The sequence below is a fragment of the Leuciscus leuciscus genome (assembly GCF_965113295.1).
Source record: "Leuciscus leuciscus genome assembly, chromosome: 20".
In the NCBI taxonomy this organism is placed as follows: Eukaryota; Metazoa; Chordata; class Actinopteri; order Cypriniformes; family Leuciscidae; genus Leuciscus; species Leuciscus leuciscus.
The window spans coordinates 27,954,353-27,972,122 of record NC_138744.1 but is presented as its reverse complement, the minus strand read 5'-3'; the positions used below and the strand labels follow the sequence as shown (position 1 = coordinate 27,972,122).

Below are 17,770 nucleotides of genomic sequence, written 5' to 3'. Positions count from 1 at the left end.
CACACAGCAATACATAAATGCATGCAATAGATCCACACACACAGCAATAATTTATTATTGTCATTAGTGTCTTAGCTCACAGTCCACAAATGCTTTATCTGTACCTGTAATTTCATGAACAAATCACAAATCTTTTGCATTGGTGTTCTGCCTTAAGAATATCCGTGAATATGTGCTTTTGTTTTTGTGGAATCTTTTGAGACGGTCGTTCCACGGCCTTGATTCACAAATGCTCACAAGCCTATCTGTCCCAATAACTTAAGGGTGAGTAAATGGTGACAGAATTTTTGAATTTCATTTTTGTTGTGTATATTGTGTATGTTGTGTATATTTTGTTTATTATTGTTCATTTGTTATGCAATCCTTACAGTATGATTACAAAAATCATGCTTGCAAGTTGCACATTAATATGTGAGATAATATGAATTGTTTTAAGAAAATAGATTGTTTCATTGTTTATACAGATTGGAAAGTCTGTTGTTTGGCAACTGTGCCCAAAACCATTGGATTTAAAGAGATTTTTAGTGTTGTGGTTCATTTCATGTTGGGGTTCTCCACATTTAAATAAGAAACAACATCAAGTCTATAAAACACATCAAAACTCCATGAAGCACAGCAAGCATATCGGTGAGAACACTAATTTAAACAGCACAAACGAGGACATTTGACTGCACATCACATTTTCACATTATTGATACTGCTTGCAATCGTAATGCAATGGACTGGTCTACCAGACCTAAATTAAGCCTTTAAATAAAAGGTTATTGAGCTGTTTACACTGTCATATACAATAAAAGATCATGCAAAGCAACAGAAAAAAAAGAAAAAAAAAACGGGAAAAAAAAACAGCCTACCTTACACAACACCAAAGGTGGACTTGCATTTAGGAGTAGAGGGGGTAGAGATGCATTAACTTTTTTTAATAGCCCAATAGTCTTAAAGTGTTTATTACAAATAAGGTACTAAATGCTAAAAATTAATAAATGTAAATGAACAAACATTTGGGTTGCATTTACAATCCTGTGAAAATCCAGCACCCCTATACTTCCTGCACCTCTGACTTGAGGGTAAAACTTTTGGATTATTTTGAAAGAAATCTTTTACTTTGTTGGTTACGAAATTATGTGGAAGCATTCACACTTTACATACGGGTTTAAAGACTCACTTTCCTTTTATCTGAATGGTTTTCTTAATATGTTTTAATCTCTTGGTTTTACTCTATATTTACATTTATGTATATGATATTTAGTGAAATATTAAATGTTTAGAGTTCAGTTGTCTCACAAGTCTCATAAGTAAGCGTCCTCTGGAGAAAGACACCATATCGCATCTTTGCAGGTAATGTAGGGCAGTGGTTCTCAACTAAGTTGGCCATGGGACCTACATTTTCCCACGAGGGACCCACTTTTTAAATAATTATATATATATAAAAAAACATAGGCTTGTGCGCATTTGTGAATCAAGGCTGCGGAGCGACCATCTCAAAAGATTCCACAAATACAAGTCAAGTCACCTTTATTTATATAGCGCTTTTTAAAATACAGATTGTTTCAAAGCAGCTTGACAGTGATAACAGGAAAATAATGCAATGAAGCTTGATTCGGTGGTACATTAGATCTAGAAGAAAATAGCATCATAATCATGCATCATGCATCGTGGCGCTCTCGTGAACTCACGTCAGAGGTCCAACCAAAAGAAAATTAATAGTTGAATAAAGTCATTATTTTTGTTTGTTTTTTGCGCACAAAAAATATTCTCTTCACTTGATAAACTTAAGGTTCAGGCCTTGTAGTCACTTGGACTATTTTAACGATGTCTTGACTAACTTTTCTAGGCCAGCATATGAAATTACATAGCAGCCTATGAAGGAGTGAGACAGCTCTCAGATTTCATCAAAAATATCTTAATTTGTGTACCGAAGATGAACGAAAGTCTTACGGGGTTGGAACAACATAAGTGTGAGTAATTACTGACAGAATTTTCATTTTTGGGTGAACTAACCCTTTAAGGCAGAACACCAATGCAAAAGACTTGTGATTTGTTGTGCATGAAATTACAGGTGAAAAGGGTTTTGTAGATTGTAAGCAAAAACATAAATGACAATAATGTACAATCCATGTGATTGGAATGGATCTCTCCCGTGCATTTGTGGATTTCCATGTCTGGATCCTATCGAATGTGGATTGCCTTGTGTGTGTGGATCTCTCAAGTGCATGTGTGGATTGCCTTTTGTGTGTGTGTGGATCTATCGCATGCAATTGTGGATGTGGATTCTGTGTGGTGGATCTATCGCGTGCATTAGTGGATTGCCACACGTGTGGATCTGTCACGTGCTTTTGAGGATTGCTTTGTGTGTGTGTGTGGATCTCTCTCGTGCATTTGTGGATTTTCGTGTGTGTGTGGATCTCTCTCATGCATGTGTGGATCTCTCTCATGCATTTGTGGATTGCTGTGCGTGTGCGCGTCTCACGTGCATTTGTGGATTGCCGTGTGTGTGTGGATCTCTCAAGTGCATGTGTGGATTGCCTTTTGTGTGTGTGTGGATCTATCGCATGCAATTGTGGATGTGGATTCTGTGTGGTGGATCTATCGCGTGCATTAGTGGATTGCCACACGTGTGGATCTGTCACGTGCTTTTGAGGATTGCTTTGTGTGTGTGTGTGTGGATCTCTCTCGTGCATTTGTGGATTTTCGTGTGTGTGTGGATCTCTCTCATGCATGTGTGGATCTCTCTCATGCATTTGTGGATTGCTGTGCGTGTGCGCGTCTCACGTGCATTTGTGGGTTGCCGTGTGTGTGTGTGTGTGTGGATCTCTCACGTGCATTTGTGGATTGCTGAATGTGTGGATCTCTTGCTTGCATTTGTGGCTATATTATGTATTACATTTGATTTTATTTATTTCAACCAAATAGCAAGAAAAAATAGCTGATGTCCTGTTGGTCAGAGCTAGTGACTGTAAATTAGAAAGTTATCTGGCTCGTTGAGAACAATATATGTAGCGAGTTTGGTGACTGTAGGTAAAACTAACCCCCCACTTTATCTCCTTGGCACTACTGAGCCCCTCCTACATGCCATTTTCTAAGACTTTGCCCATGTCTACTGGTTGACAACTAGTATATTACGCTTGCGGAACCCCTGCAATGTGTTAAAACGCAACAACCTAAGCCCTTGATCACTTGGAATCCGATATGGGGCTGATATATTTTATTGTTTTTTTCATTATAATTTAGTTTCACACCATTCTTTAGGCCTGTATGGATGCTTGGACATTTTTTTATATAAACAAATATGAAATGTTAATATATTCACATATTTATATTAACACTAGAAGTGCCATGGCGGTCATTTTGACCGTTTTGAATTTTATATCTGCAATAACTTTGTTGAAAAAATAAATAAAATCCTGCCGGTACCTGACTTTTCCTAAAAGTGTCTGTATTTTCATTTAAAATGTTTTTCATATTAATTGCACATAAGGCAAAAAAACTAATTAACATATTTACCTATTTCGGCCATAGACGGTCATATTGACCGCACTGAATTTCGCGGTATTATTATAGGCTATACCAATATACACAACAATAAAATGTGGTAAAAATACACAAAACATATTCAACAACAAATAATTTAAATGTAATGATATTCAGAACAGAACGTTAGGCTCACGTAATTCTCTATTTAGAATCAAAATGTTTCAACATTTGCGATGTATTTGGATGGTAAACTATTTTAAACTAAACTACTTTATTATAGGCTTTGTACTTCACTCACGTTCCAATATCGACGGAAAAAAATCATCCTCTTCACACGTGCAAAATGGTACGAATTGTACGAGGCTATACTGACTATATAAACAGAGCAGTGGAATTTGTATATGTTAGGTTGACTATTTTATTATGGCTATAATGAACAGGCTGCAATGTCAAGACTGCAATGCTGTAATATGGTGTGTGTGTGTGTGTGTGTGTGTGTGTGTGTGTGTGTGTGTGTGTGTGTGTGTGTGTGTGTCGGCGGGCGCGGGCGCGATCGAACAGTGGAAACATGAAAACATAGGCTACTCCGTTATTTTGTTCTACAGATATTATTTATAAATGTATAATTAAACTTGTTTAAATGTACAGTTTGGTGTTGTTTTGTTTTTAAAATATATCCTAATACAATAAATGCATTAATCTCTCAATTGGGTATGTATCATTAAAGATATAGAGTTTGGAATCTAGCGGTCAAAATGACCGCTTGCGGCAGTTCTAGTAGTTATGGAATTCTGGCACTTCTAGTGTTAAATATAAAAGATGAAAAAATACACAACTGAAAATGATTACATATACAATAATCCTGGATACAATAAACTATAACTGTGTAAAAAAAAAAAAAAAAAGTCAGCTTAAGGTAGCTACAAGTATTAAATGTGGTTAAATGTCAAAATAACTCCAATATCATACACCAGAGTTGTGTGGGGTGGTGGTAAATTGCTGTGACATCACAGTCATGTTGCATTGTCTATTAAGTCTATCTGCCTGAATTGTACACATTGAGTAGATTCGCTCCCTCAGTCAAAATCGAGGGTTCGAGGGTCTGTCATAAACTTCCTTCCTTTATTTGAAGTTGACCGCACTTCAAAATGGTGGTGGAGAGTCCCGTTTTGGCCTCATGCTGACCGAGTTTGGTGACGATTGGAAGAATCCCCTAGGAGGAGTATATCAAATTCCAGAGCATGCATTTTTTAAACAACCCATAATAGCCGACTTCCTGTTGGGCTGGCATATGACTAAAGAGTGTGAAAGTTTTTTGGCCCAATGAGATCTTTAAGTGTATGAAGTTTGGTTACTGTAGGTTAAAAAGGGGTACAACCATATAAAAGGCTGCGCCACAGAGCTCCACCACGTCCCCCCGCCCCCACTCCACATCAACTTGTGCCTGGCCCTGATGGCTGACGATTCAAATGTGTGTGCAAAGTTGCAAGAGGTTTTGAGCATGATAAGGGCCCCAAAAGTGACAGTAAAAAAAAAAAAAACCAATAGGAAAACAATAGGGCCCTAATTTATATAGCGCTTTTTTATATGGCTTGGGCCCTAATTACACTAACGATGCTTTATGCAATTGGCACTGAGCCTTTGTCTCTCTCTTTCAACAACACAAACACCCATACTCACTCTTAATACCAATGCCTAAAAAGCTTCACATGTACAGTACAAAAGTGCATCATTAAAAACACTTCACCTAGCCAGGTCATTAAGATCCAATCTGCCATCTTTGTTTTTGTCAAAAATGTTCATCTGAAAGACACACAAAAAAAGTGTTCATATTTAGAAAAACATTTACTCAAGTTAGACTCAAATAAGGAAAATTAATAAAAAAATAAACAAAACAAAAAAATAAGAGCACTTGCAGTCATTTTACACAGATTGTCAATTTTTCATACCTAAATGTTGCACTTATCGCTACAGTCTTTTAAAAAAGAAGTACACCGACATGAAATGAACTAACATGAAATGCTTATAAAAACTACATGACCAGCCAAACACTACTCACTTTAGGAGAGGCTTGGGTGAGGAGTATCATTCATTTTTGGAGTGTACTTGTACAATAAACTGACCTTAGCCACTAACAGAGCAGTGTACCTATATCCACTGATGGTGTATATACTTTTTTTAAAGTTTAATTTGCTTTGGTTGGCTGCTGTGATCAGGAAAGGATTGTGTACTGCCGTATGATAAAAACTAGTGCTGTTAATTCAACATGTTAATTTAGTGTAATTATAAAAATAATAATGTGGTTCAAAAAAAATGAACACAGTTAATAGACCACTATACTCAGGATCTTAAAAAAAGCACAACTCAGATTTAAAGATGCTGAAAAACATACAATGATTTGTATGTATACATAGACAACAAATAAAAATCATGCAGATGGAATGACCTCTAAGTATTCTAATAGCTTGCATTTATAGGGGCTGAAAATCAACATGGTTAAGCGGTGAATATTTCAATTGAAAAATTTCACTTTTACACACAATTTCATTATTAAAAATGTAATAACCCATATCAACTTTCCAGACCTCATTTCTAGAATATTCAGTTCTTAAAAATTACCACCTAATTTTCAACAGGCAATTTACAGTCCATTTTTGCAAAAAAAGTCTTCAATCTCTCTTGCAGGATCAGTTGTATCGTGAGAATATCTGCTCTCACGTCAACACAGCACGGATGCGTCATGGCTGAGATCTATGCAGAAAAAATTGGGGGCGTAGCTTAATGGCCATGGGAAAATGAGGGTCCCATGGCCAAACCAATTGAGAACCACTGCTTTAGATAGCAGCTTTTCGATTCTCTTACAGTATTTTTCAACAAAAAAAAAGTCAATATTAATAAAAAGGGAAGTAAACACTGTTACGAACAGTGCACTCAGTAATCTGGTAACACTGTACACTGAAAATTATGTTTTTTCAAATAAAGGCAACGCAGCGCTAATTTTATGTAGAGCATTGTAAATATGACAATGTTCAACTGGAAAAAAGCACATCATAGTTTGAAATCAAGGATTTAAAGTTTGTTGATCGTGCTTCTCCAGTGATAGCTTAACTCTCTAGTCCACATTGCAAAAACCGCCTGTTGCACACAGAGTACACAAGTTTTTATGCATGCTACAAATGCACACTTAAAAATATCTCATTGCAGGATTCGCCTAAATTTGCAAGGTTCGTGAAATTAAATGTTTATTAGATATTCAATGCCTTGTTTAAATAATTGAAATGCTTATTTGCTGAATGCGGATGGTAGATGAGAAATCATTATAGTGTTTGCCTGTCCATTACTAATAATAGAACAGCAAACACTACAATACGTTTTCATATACCGTTTACTTTATCTTCTAATAAGTGCTCTTTCTAATAATTTATAAATAGAAACAGTAAACTAATGAAGACAGTAGGAGAAGGTTTTGAACTGTATGAACTAATGGACTTTTGAGGTAATCAGCTAACCTACCTACTTTATTCCATTTTAATATCCGATTTTAAGTGAGAAGAAAAATGAAAAAAACTTTCAGATATCAATCTGCATATGCGATGAACATTGATTATGCTCATCTTTAGTAGTTCCTTTTAAAGGGATTGTTCACCAAAAAAGGAAAATTACCCTATGAATCCTAGGTGTATAATCCTAGGTGTATATAACCATCTTCTTTCAGATGAACACAATCAGAGTTAGATAAAAAAATATCATTGCTCTTCCAAGCTTTATAGTTGTAGTGAATAGCAGTCCTGATTTTGAAGCCCAAAAAAGGGCTTCAATCCATCATAAAAGTTCTCCACACAGCTCCGGGGGGTTAATTAAGGGCTTCTGAAGTGAATAGATGGGTTTGTGTAAAAAAAAAAAAAAATGATAAACTAAAATAACTTTCTTCTGCCTTTTATTTATTAGACACGAAACGAGCGGTTTGTGTGAGAAAACGAACAGTATTTATATCGTTGTTACCTCTTGAACACAGCCGCGTCCAAATGATCTGAGGGCGCGGGCGGGTATAGATATATACACTAGATATCGCCTTGGCTACGGTTTTGTTCCAATGAACTGCAGTAGCCAAGGCGACATCTAGTGTATATATCTATACCCGCCCGCGCTCTCAGATCATTTGGACGCGGCTGTGTTCAAGAGGTAACAACGATATAAATACTGTTCGTTTTCTCACACAAACCGCTCGTTTCGTGTCTTAGGCCATCAATGTGTACTTACGATGGGGAATTGTTTAATTTGGACGATGTGGAATTGTTTTAATTTGGACTCTGTGCATGCTCTTTGAGGTGGTGACCATAGACCTGCATTATTTGACTGACAGACAAGAACGGTTTGACCTAAAAATATCAAAATTGAAACTACTGCGGAAAAAAAGACACATACATCTTGGATGCCCTTGAGGTAAGCTAAAACATACCAAAATTTTATTTCAAAGTGAACTATCCCTTTAAGGCACATTAAGAGTATTCTTTGTGATGGTTTTCTATGGGAGTGTGGAGGAGGCATGGTCGAGCATGACTGTGGGATGAGAGCGGTAGGGAGTCAGTTAATAAATACAGCTGTTTCCACTCAGTATGTGGGAAGAGAATGAATAAAGCCTGCTCCAGTGTTTGATTGAGGAGAGAGAGAGCACAAGACAAATGGACTGACCTTGAAATTGAACTGGAGAATACTGCTGAAAAGCTGGCTTTTTGTTGAGTTTTATTTTGTTTGGTTATTTTTGAAAAAAAAACAGTATAACTGAGAACAACTGGCTCACTGCCCCAATCCTTCTTCCCTCACAAAATATACTACAATAGTGCCAAAACCCAGGACTGATGGTCAAGTCAATTCACCTTTATTTATATAGTGCTTTCTACAATACGGATTGTTTACATTGATAAACAGCTTCACAATGATAAACAGGAAAACAACATGATTCAACATGTATCAATTCAATTCCGCTGTAAACCAGCTCTAAAAAGACAATAGTACTTTTAAACAGTTATTATTAAGTTGAAATAAGTTCAGTGTTGATTCAGTTCAGTTTAATAACTGTGAAAAGTTCATCAATTATGGAATGAGTTCAATTCATCTATAAAGCAGTTATGGGGAAAATAGTTAATCCAGCTCAGTTCAGTTCTCATCCATTAGTGTCAGTGCATTCAAGTCAATAATACTGCCGAATATTAAGTGTCCCCAACTAAGCAAGCCTTTTGGCGACAGTGGCAAGGAACCCAAACTCCATCAGTGATAGAAATGGAGAAAAAACCTTGAGAGAAGTTAGGCTCAGGCGGGAGCCATTTATCCTCTGGCCAGATGAACAAACATGGAGTGGTTTAATTTCAGTCTGCATCACAAGTCAGATTGTGGATTGATATTCAGAAAATTTCATCCAGTTCCTTCTGCTTGAAGATCAGGATTCATTATGCCAGCATTTGGTGGGAGTGGCCATAGGGGTCTGTGCAGAGGACTTGCAAGGTCTTTACAGGTGGTTTGTCTCTAGGGATCATCTAGATGTCATCTAGAAGCTTTTGTGTGAGGGGCTTATGAGATAGCCACAACTTTAGTTTAAAAGAATACAAAGACATTTTTATCGGTCATAACTTCTGGAGAAAAAAAAAAGACACAGACACTGGACACAGATGAAACTTTCTAGAGCACGTGTCAACCACCTGCGTTCGTGCACACTATCAAATGGAGTATGCTTTGAAAGGCTAACGTACGTGTCAAACTAAGTATACTCTGGGCTTAAGTCTGCAGGGCAATCACCCAGTAAAGCATTACAATAATCTAGCCTTGAGGTCATGAATGCATAAATTAACATTTCTGAATTTGACAATGAGACTCCCTGTTACAAATATAGTAGAAATATCACCCTCTACCACTAAAGATTGTTTTTTTTTTACACAATATTCCTGATCAGTTTAATCTCCTCAGCATCCCAGATAGTTTAGAAGAACTTGATGTTGCAACAGAAACTACTCTCTCTTCTCCAGCACTTTAGACACAATTGCTCCTTTGCACTTAAAAAACATTAAAGAAAATAGTCCAACGCCGTGTTACAATGAGCACACTCAGGCCCCTCAAGAGAGCAGCGAGAAAAATGGAGAGAAGCTGGAAGAAAACAACACTAGAAGTTTTTCGCATTTCGTTAAAAGACAGCACTGTTGCATTCAGAAAGGCCTTAAAAACTGCCAGATCTACTTATTTTTCAACCCTCTTAGAAGAAAACAAAGACAACCCCAGGTATTTATTTGATACAGTGGCCAAATTAACGAAAAATAAAGCTTCAACCCCAGACGTTCCATTCATTCATTGCTATAGGAGAGGAAGAATTGTCTAAACTCGTTAAATCATCTTAATCAACATGCATGTTGGACCCTATACCGACTAAGCTACTGAAAGAGATGCTTCCAGAGGTCATATCCTCTTCTTAATATCGTTAATTCATCTTTTGCCGAAAACTTTTAAGCTGGCTATTATTAAACAGCTTATTAAAAAATTACAACTTGATCCTACAGAATTAGTCGATTACAGGCCGATCTTGAATCTATCTTTTCTTTCAAAGATACTAGAAAAGGCAGTATCATCACAACTATGTTCCAATTTAGAAAGAAATGGTATCTGTGAGGATTTCCAGACAGGATTTAAACCGTATTATGGTACTAATGATTTGCTCTTACCATCTTGTATCGTGGTTGCATCTTTCTATTACTGTTACTGGATCTTAGTGCTGCATTTGATAACATCTACCACAACATTCTTTTGAATAGACTCGAAAATGATGTTGGCATTAGTGGAATTCCATTGGCGTGGTTCAAATCATACTTATCATACACATACTTATCATAATACTTATTGGACCAAAAACCTCTGCATGTAATAACCTAGAATACTGTCTAAAACTTGATGGATTTTTGGAAGTATTTGTCGTCAGTTAGGAACCTGGGTGTGCTCTTTGATACCAATCTTTTATTTGAAAGCCACGTTTCTAGTTCATGCGTTTATGACCTCAAGGCTAGATTATTGTAATGCTCTAGTCTAGTGGGTGGTTGCCCTTCACACGGAATAAAAAAAAACTCCAGCTGGTCCAAAACGCAGCAACTAGAATTCTTACTAGAAATAAGAAGTATGACCATATTAGTATTAGCCCAGTTCTGTCAACACTGCATTGGCTCCCTATTAAACATTGTATATATTTTTAAATCTTGCTAATTACTTAAAGCACTAAATGGTTTAGCTCCCAAGTACTTGAGCAAGCTCTTAATGCACTATAGTCCTTCACGTCTATTGCGATCTCAAAATGGCCAGCTGATAATTCCTAGAATATCAAAATCAACCGCAGGGGGTATATCCTTTTCCTCTTTGGAACATTCTCTGGAACAGTCTTCCTCGGGACGCAGACACATTTTGTCAGTTTAAATCTAGACTAAAAACACATCTCTTTTACCTGCCATACACATAGCACATTATCAATTTCTATAATTCAAATCAGTTAAAAGATTGTTAGGCTGCATAAACTAGGTCAGCCGGAACCAGGAACATTTCCTATAACACCAGATGTACTTGTAACATCATAAGAAGAATGGCATCTACACTAATATTAGTCTCTCTGTTTATTTTGAGATTACTGTAGTCAGCCGGATCTGGGCCGGATCCAGATCAGATGGAGGACCTGTGCCTAGACACGACCACAATGCAGCCCTGAAGTGTCAGCAGAGATTGTGTACTAGACAATCCCCTGTGAAGACCTCATTGACACGACAGCCAGTGGCACAGATCCTCAACAAAGCCCGTCCCATACCAGGGTGATGAATCCGATCTTCAACCAGATGGAACTGGATAAATATTTGTAATGTTCCGATTCCAATCTGACTTCTGACCTGTAATGCTGCTTGCATCATAATCATACACTGTTTGTGTGTTTGTTTGTTTGTTTGTTTGTTTGTTTGTTTGTTTGTTGGCCAGAGGAAAACTGGCAACAGAGCCTGGTTTCCCCCAAGGTTTTTTTTCTCCATTCTGTCACCTGATGGAGTTTTGGTTCCTTGCCAGTGTCGCCTCTGGCTTGCTTAGTTGGGGACACTATATTCGGCAATATATATAATTGACTTGAATGCACTGACACTAATGGATGAGAACTGAACTGAGCTGGACAATGACATCACCAATTTCTCCAGAGCTGCTGTATAGATAACTGAACTAAATTAAAAACGATTGATTTTTACAACCAAAATAAATCAACACTTAACTTACTTAAGCTGGACAATTAAACTATTTTCTTCTTGAGCTGCTGTACAGCCGAAACAAACTTTGTTGCATTAATTTCCTGTTATCACTTTAAAGCTGCTTTGAAACAATCCGTATTTAAGCACACTATAAATAAAGGTGACTTGTCTTGACCCTTATTTTTCTCAGTTCCGTGTCCTGTATTGTATTTACATGTTAATTGTAAAGCTGTTGCATTTTTTTTTTTGTGAATTACCTTTCTTTGTTTTCTTTTGTAAATAAAGTGTGAAGCTGCAAACAGAACCTTATCTCCTCTTCCTTGCTTGCCAGTCGTGATACACTGATTTTTAAATAATGAAATTGTGATTTTATTTTCAGTTTAAATATTCAGTGCTTAAATATAAAGAGGGTATATTGAATTTGTCAAGCTATGTGTCTTAAAGGTTAAATGTCCTTTACAATTAGGTTTATTGATTAATTCACTAAAGAGAAATCTCTAAAGCGGTTGTTTTAACATTGTTTTTAACTGCCTATTTTGAATGCATGTGTATTATTTTTTGCATTCGATTATTTCGATTGGCAACCAAAAACATATTAAAACCGAGACTAACATGAAACATGAGCTCAATTTAAGAAGCATGGATAGATATGGATAGTTGAAAAGTTTAGGTTTATACACCTAAAATAAATGCATGATGCATAATTGAAAATAGCAATGTTACCATGGCATCTGTGTATTCTTCCAACTTGTTTGAGGAAACATTCTTTTTGTGCTGCTCAAACAGGTCCTTCAAGAAACCCTGCCATGAAAAAGAGGCATTTTATCATTAAAATTATGATGACTAGACTAAAACAAAACAGAAAAGAGAAGGTAAGGTAAGAGAATGAAGTGATTGAAATATTTGTATGAAATTGTGATGAGAATAGTACAGAGCCCCTAAAGTGACTTTTGAAGAAAAAAAAACTTTCCGTGTGTACCGTTTTCTAAACTTCTACGTAAATAACATAATTGATCATTACATTGCGAAATCTATTGATAATCTATGATTAAGATGTTGTCACATTTCTGTAATCAATTTGGTGCTTGGTGCTTTGTGAGAAACAGTAGAGCGTTAACTTATGAGAAAAAGTCAGTTGTTACCATTCTTGACAAGGACATTGAGGAGAAACACGAGCTGTTAAACATGAAAGTTAAACATGCTTCAAAGCACGCTTTAAACTCATGTTTAATGTGATATGTTCATTCTTACATCTACTATAAAACAATGTATTGTTAGTCCCGAGTTCTCTTACGAGAGGTCTCTCGTACTGCGTAAGTATCTTACGCTAGGGGAAAATCCCGTTTCCGCGAGATATTGAAGCCAAAAAATTATCCTTAATTTTGTATTATTGTAAAACGCGTTGCGGCAGCATACAGACATAGGCAAGACGGCTCGTGTGCCTATTGGCTGTTCTGCGGCAACTGCAGTAGCCTATCGAGCGAGGCCTAGTGTGACGTCAGACCCAATGAGGGTGCTTCGCGCCCACTGCGTCATGTCCCGCCGAAACGGGCGTGGCTTAGGCCTATAAATACAGCTCGCAGGCAGCTGATAGCTGATTTTTCATCTCTTCAGCGAAGCACACGCATCGCTGGATCCGGAGAGAAGCCGCGCCGTCTGAGGAAGCACTTGCAGCGGGACGAGTCGTCACTGAAGTCGCTATCCGGCGCCTATATCCTTTTCACTCTCTGTTGTGTGTGTGTTCGCCGCCGCGACACACACTGTCTAAAAGAGCTTGCGTCTTTTTAAAGATGCCTTCCTGCGGCTCGTGCAGAGCCACACTCAGCGACGGGGACCGCCACGTTATCTGCGTTTCCTGCCTGGGTGAGGATCATGCAGCTCTCGCGCTCGCTGACGGCGGCTGCCATCACTGCGAGCTACTGCCTATGGCGACTCTGAGGACTCGCCTGGCATATTTCACTGAGACTGCACCTCCGCCCGCTGTAGTGCCGCGCCGTAAAAAGCGCCGTGCTCAGCGGGTCCCGGAACCTTCCCCCACCCGTCAAAGCTCGTCGGTTCGCCTGCCAGCTTCACCGGCTTCGTCAGTGTCTCTTCCTGACGGACAGCGGCCGCCGTCTGCCGCCGCTTCCGTCGATGACGCTGATGAAAAAGCCGCATTGGGGAGGATGATTCCTGCTCTCTCCTGGCATCGGGCAGTGAGGATTGGGCGAGCTCTGTGGATCTCGCGCCCTCTGTCCGCGCATCGTCAGGCAAAAGAGCTAGCATCGAGTTAGAGCTGATGCGCATACTCGCACAGGCTGCGGCGAGCCTCGGCCTCGAGTGGTCTACGCCTGAACAGCCTGCTCACAACCGGCTGGATGGATATTTTTTTCCTGGGGAGCGCGCTTCGCCTGCGTCCAGACCAGCGCCCTTTTTTTCTGAGTTACACGAAGAAGTCGCTAAGTCTTGGAACGCCCCCTTCTCAGCTAGAATGCGCTCTTCTGTTTCGCTAGCATTCTCCGCTGTTGACGATGCTAAAAACAGAGGTTACCATTCGCTGCCGCCGGTCGAAGAAGCAATAGCAGCCCACCTTTGCCCGCCCTCCGCTGGACGGCGCGCTAAGCTGGCTCTGCCTTCAAAAGCTTGCCGCATGACGTCAACCCTGCTCGGTCGCGCTTTCTCCGCCGCTGGGCAGGCTGCGTCAGCGCTGCATACTATGGCCACACTGCAAATTTTCCAGGCCGATATCCTCCGAAAGCTGGACGAGAATGGACCAGATGCAATTTGCGTGCCGGACTTGAGAAGTGCTACGGACCTCGCTCTCCGCGCTACTAAGTCTGCTGCACAGGCCATAGGACGGAGCATGGCCTCTCTCACTGTGACTGAGAGACACCTATGGCTGACGCTCTCTGAGATGTCTGAGTCTGAGCACGCCGCGTTCCTCGACGCTCCGCTTTCTCCCGCTGGCCTCTTCGGAACTTCCGTCAAAGATTTCGCAGAAAGATTCGCCGAGGTACAGAAAGCGTCACAGGCTATGAAGCACTTCCTGCCGAAGCGCTCCAGTTCTGCAGCAGGCCGTGCGAAACCGTCTGTTCAGAGCTCACAGCCTCAGCCTCCGCCCACCGCCGCCACTTCGCAGCGCCGACAGGCCCGACGCGCGAGACCGCGCTCTCGCTCATCTGGCCCCGCGTGGGCCGCAGCCCAGGATTGCGGTAAAGCCCGAGGCCCCGAAGTCGTCCTAGCACGCCTAGGGAAAGACGGTGTCCAAGTCCCGCTGCGGCCGGACTTCCTCCAAAACTCATCGCTCGTTCAGTTCCAAGAAATGTGACTGTTCTAGTGTATTTTGCAGTCAACAAGCCGGTTCCACTGACCGCTTGCCTGCACACAAATGCCGTTTTTACGGCTACCCAGATAAATCCCATAAAGAGTGTATTTCCCGCTGTTATCAGCGCGCCCTCTGCCTCGAATGTCCAAAGCTCGACGCTTGTGTTACAGCACACCGGAGCCCCTCTGTCGCTGAGCGACCAGAGCGCGCTTCGCATTCAACCCCTAGCCATTCATGCAGATGCATGGGCGAGGCTACCCGGGGTTTCGAAGTGGGTGCAAGACATTATAAAAAGAGGCTATTCGCTACAGTTTCGCCGGCGCCCTCGTCGCTATGCGACGCGCGTCGAGACCATGGTAAAAACAGAAGTAGCACACCTACTTCGAGCCGAAATTTTGAAACTATTGAGCAAAGGGGCCATAGAGCTGTTATCTCTAGCTCAGAGCGAAGGAGGGCTATACAGCAGATACTTCCTGGTACCGAAAAAAGACGGGGGTCTCAGACCCATACTAGATCTAAGGCAACTGAACAACTGAGTGCTTGCAAAGCGACAGTTCAGAATGCTCACGACCAGAAAAATCCTCGCGCAGATTCGCCGAGGAGATTGGTTTGTGTCAATAGATCTGAAAGACGCGTATTTTCAAATACAGATAGCGTCACGTCACAGGCGATATTTGAGATTCGCCTTCGAGGGCCAGGCATATCAGTACACAGTCCTACCGTTCGGCTTGTCCCTAGCACCCCGTACATTTACGATGTGCATGGACGCAGCGCTCGCACCCCTCAGGCTACAGGGCATGCGAGTATTGAACTACTTGGACGATTGGCTGATTCTAGCTCAATCTCACTCGATGCTCATAGAGCACAGGACCATTTTACTCGATCACCTCGAGAATCTGGGTCTCAGAGTCAATTGGGCGAAGAGTTCTCTGTCCCCCAGAAAGATAATATCTTTTCTGGGCACAGAACTGAACTCGCTGTCTATGATAGCGCGACTGTCACCACAGCGCGTGCTAGACATTCAGCGCGCAGCGAGCTCTTTCCGCTGCGGCGCATCTGTCCCGCTCAAGAAATTTCAGAGGATGCTAGGTCTCATGGCCTCAGCATCATCAGTTCTTCAGCTGGGCTTGCTTCGCATGCGCCCGCTACAGTTCTGGCTGAAAGCGCGAGTGCCGCGCCGAGCGTGGGCTTCCGGTCTGCTTCGTCTCAAGGTCAATCAGAAATGCATCGCAGCTCTGAAACCTTGGAAAGCAAACGACTGGTACCAATCAGGTGTAAGCCTGGGGACTTCCTCGAGTGTGAAGGTGGTGTCAACGGATGTATCCACCTCGGGATGGGGAGCGCTGCTCGAGGGCAGACCGTTCTTCGGCCAATGGTCAGAACGGGAGAAGCTTCTGCACATAAACTGCCTCGAAATGCTGGCAGTAGACAACGCGCTGACGCGTTTTTGTCCCCAAATACGAGGACACCACGTCCTGGTCCATTCGGACAACATGTCAGTGGTGTCCTACATAAATCGCCAGGGCGGCCTCAGGTCCCGAAACCTGCACAGGCTGACAGAACGCCTCCTGGTGTGGGCTCAGCGCAACCTGCTCTCGCTGAGAGCAGCGCATGTGCCAGGGCTCCTAAACGTAGGACCGGACAGACTGTCCAGGAACAATGTTCCGACAGGCGAGTGGTCTCTACACCCACAGACAGTCCAGCTGCTGTGGAAGAAATTCGGCAGAGCAGAAGTAGATCTGTTCGCGTCTCAAGAAAACGCTCACTGTCTGGAATTTTTCTCCAAGAGCAGGGACGCGCTGGCTCATGTATGGCCCCGCCGCCCGCTCTATGCCTTTCCTCCCGTCTCTCTCCTGCCTCAGGTGATAGAGCGGATCAGGGAAGAAGGATGCTCAGTGCTACTCGTAGCGCCGTTCTGGAAAAACCAACCCTGGTTCCCAGTTCTGATGCAGCTAGCGAACACTGCCCCATGGTCAGTGCCAGTGAGGAGGGACCTCCTCTCTCAGGCCAAGGGCTCGATTTGGCATCCGCGCCCAGAGCTGTGGTCCCTTCATGTTTGGGCCATCAACGGGTACCCGCTGACCTCCCAAGCGGAGTGTTAAACACAATCGCGCAGGCTAGAGCTCAGTCTACGCGACGTCTCTATTCCTCGAAATGGTCAGTGTTCTCCAGCTGGTGCACAGCTCGTGGCGTGTCGCCCCCAGACTGTGGGGTGACGGAGGTTCTCTCCTTCCTACAAGAGCTGTTGGACAAGGGCAGGTCCCCTTCCACGCTCAAAGTTTATGTGGCGGCCATAGCAGCGTTCTCAAAAACAACGCTTGGTCAGTCAATAGGAAGGAACGATTTAGTCATCCGCTTCCTTAGAGGAGCTAAGAGACTGAATCCTCCCAGACCTCCCTCAGTCCCTGTATGGGACCTTTCTGTGGTACTGGAGGCCATGAAAGGTGACCCATTCGAGCCTTTACAGACGATTGATCTTAAACACCTGTCTTTCAAGACAGTGTTTCTTCTGGCTCTCGCTTCGGTGAAGCGCATAGGGGACTTACACGCGTTCTCAGTAAGCGCGACGTGCATGGAGTTTGGGCCTAATGACTCAAGAGTTATACTCAAACCTAAGCACGGTTATGTTCCAAAATCCCTCAACACACCGTTTAGGGCGCAGGTCATTTCCCTGTCAGCCCTACTGGTCTCTGACGAGGAAGGAGACGCAAACTTCCTTTGTCCAGTCAGGGCATTAAGAGCT

The 17,770-nt window shown here is 41.7% G+C and overlaps 1 protein-coding gene across 1 annotated transcript in view; it reads right to left on the bottom strand.

The window, feature by feature from the left end:
- The window catches only part of scgn (secretagogin, EF-hand calcium binding protein), a 36,624-nt gene that overhangs the window by 7,711 nt on the left and 11,143 nt on the right, over positions 1 to 17,770 (bottom strand). Inside the window, exons 6-7 of the mRNA XM_082150472.1 lie at positions 12,447 to 12,524; positions 5,222 to 5,277 (exon numbers count right to left, since the gene is read on the bottom strand). Coding sequence (XP_082006598.1) covers positions 5,222 to 5,277; positions 12,447 to 12,524 — 134 coding nt within the window. The remainder of the gene's footprint in view (positions 1 to 5,221; positions 5,278 to 12,446; positions 12,525 to 17,770) is intronic.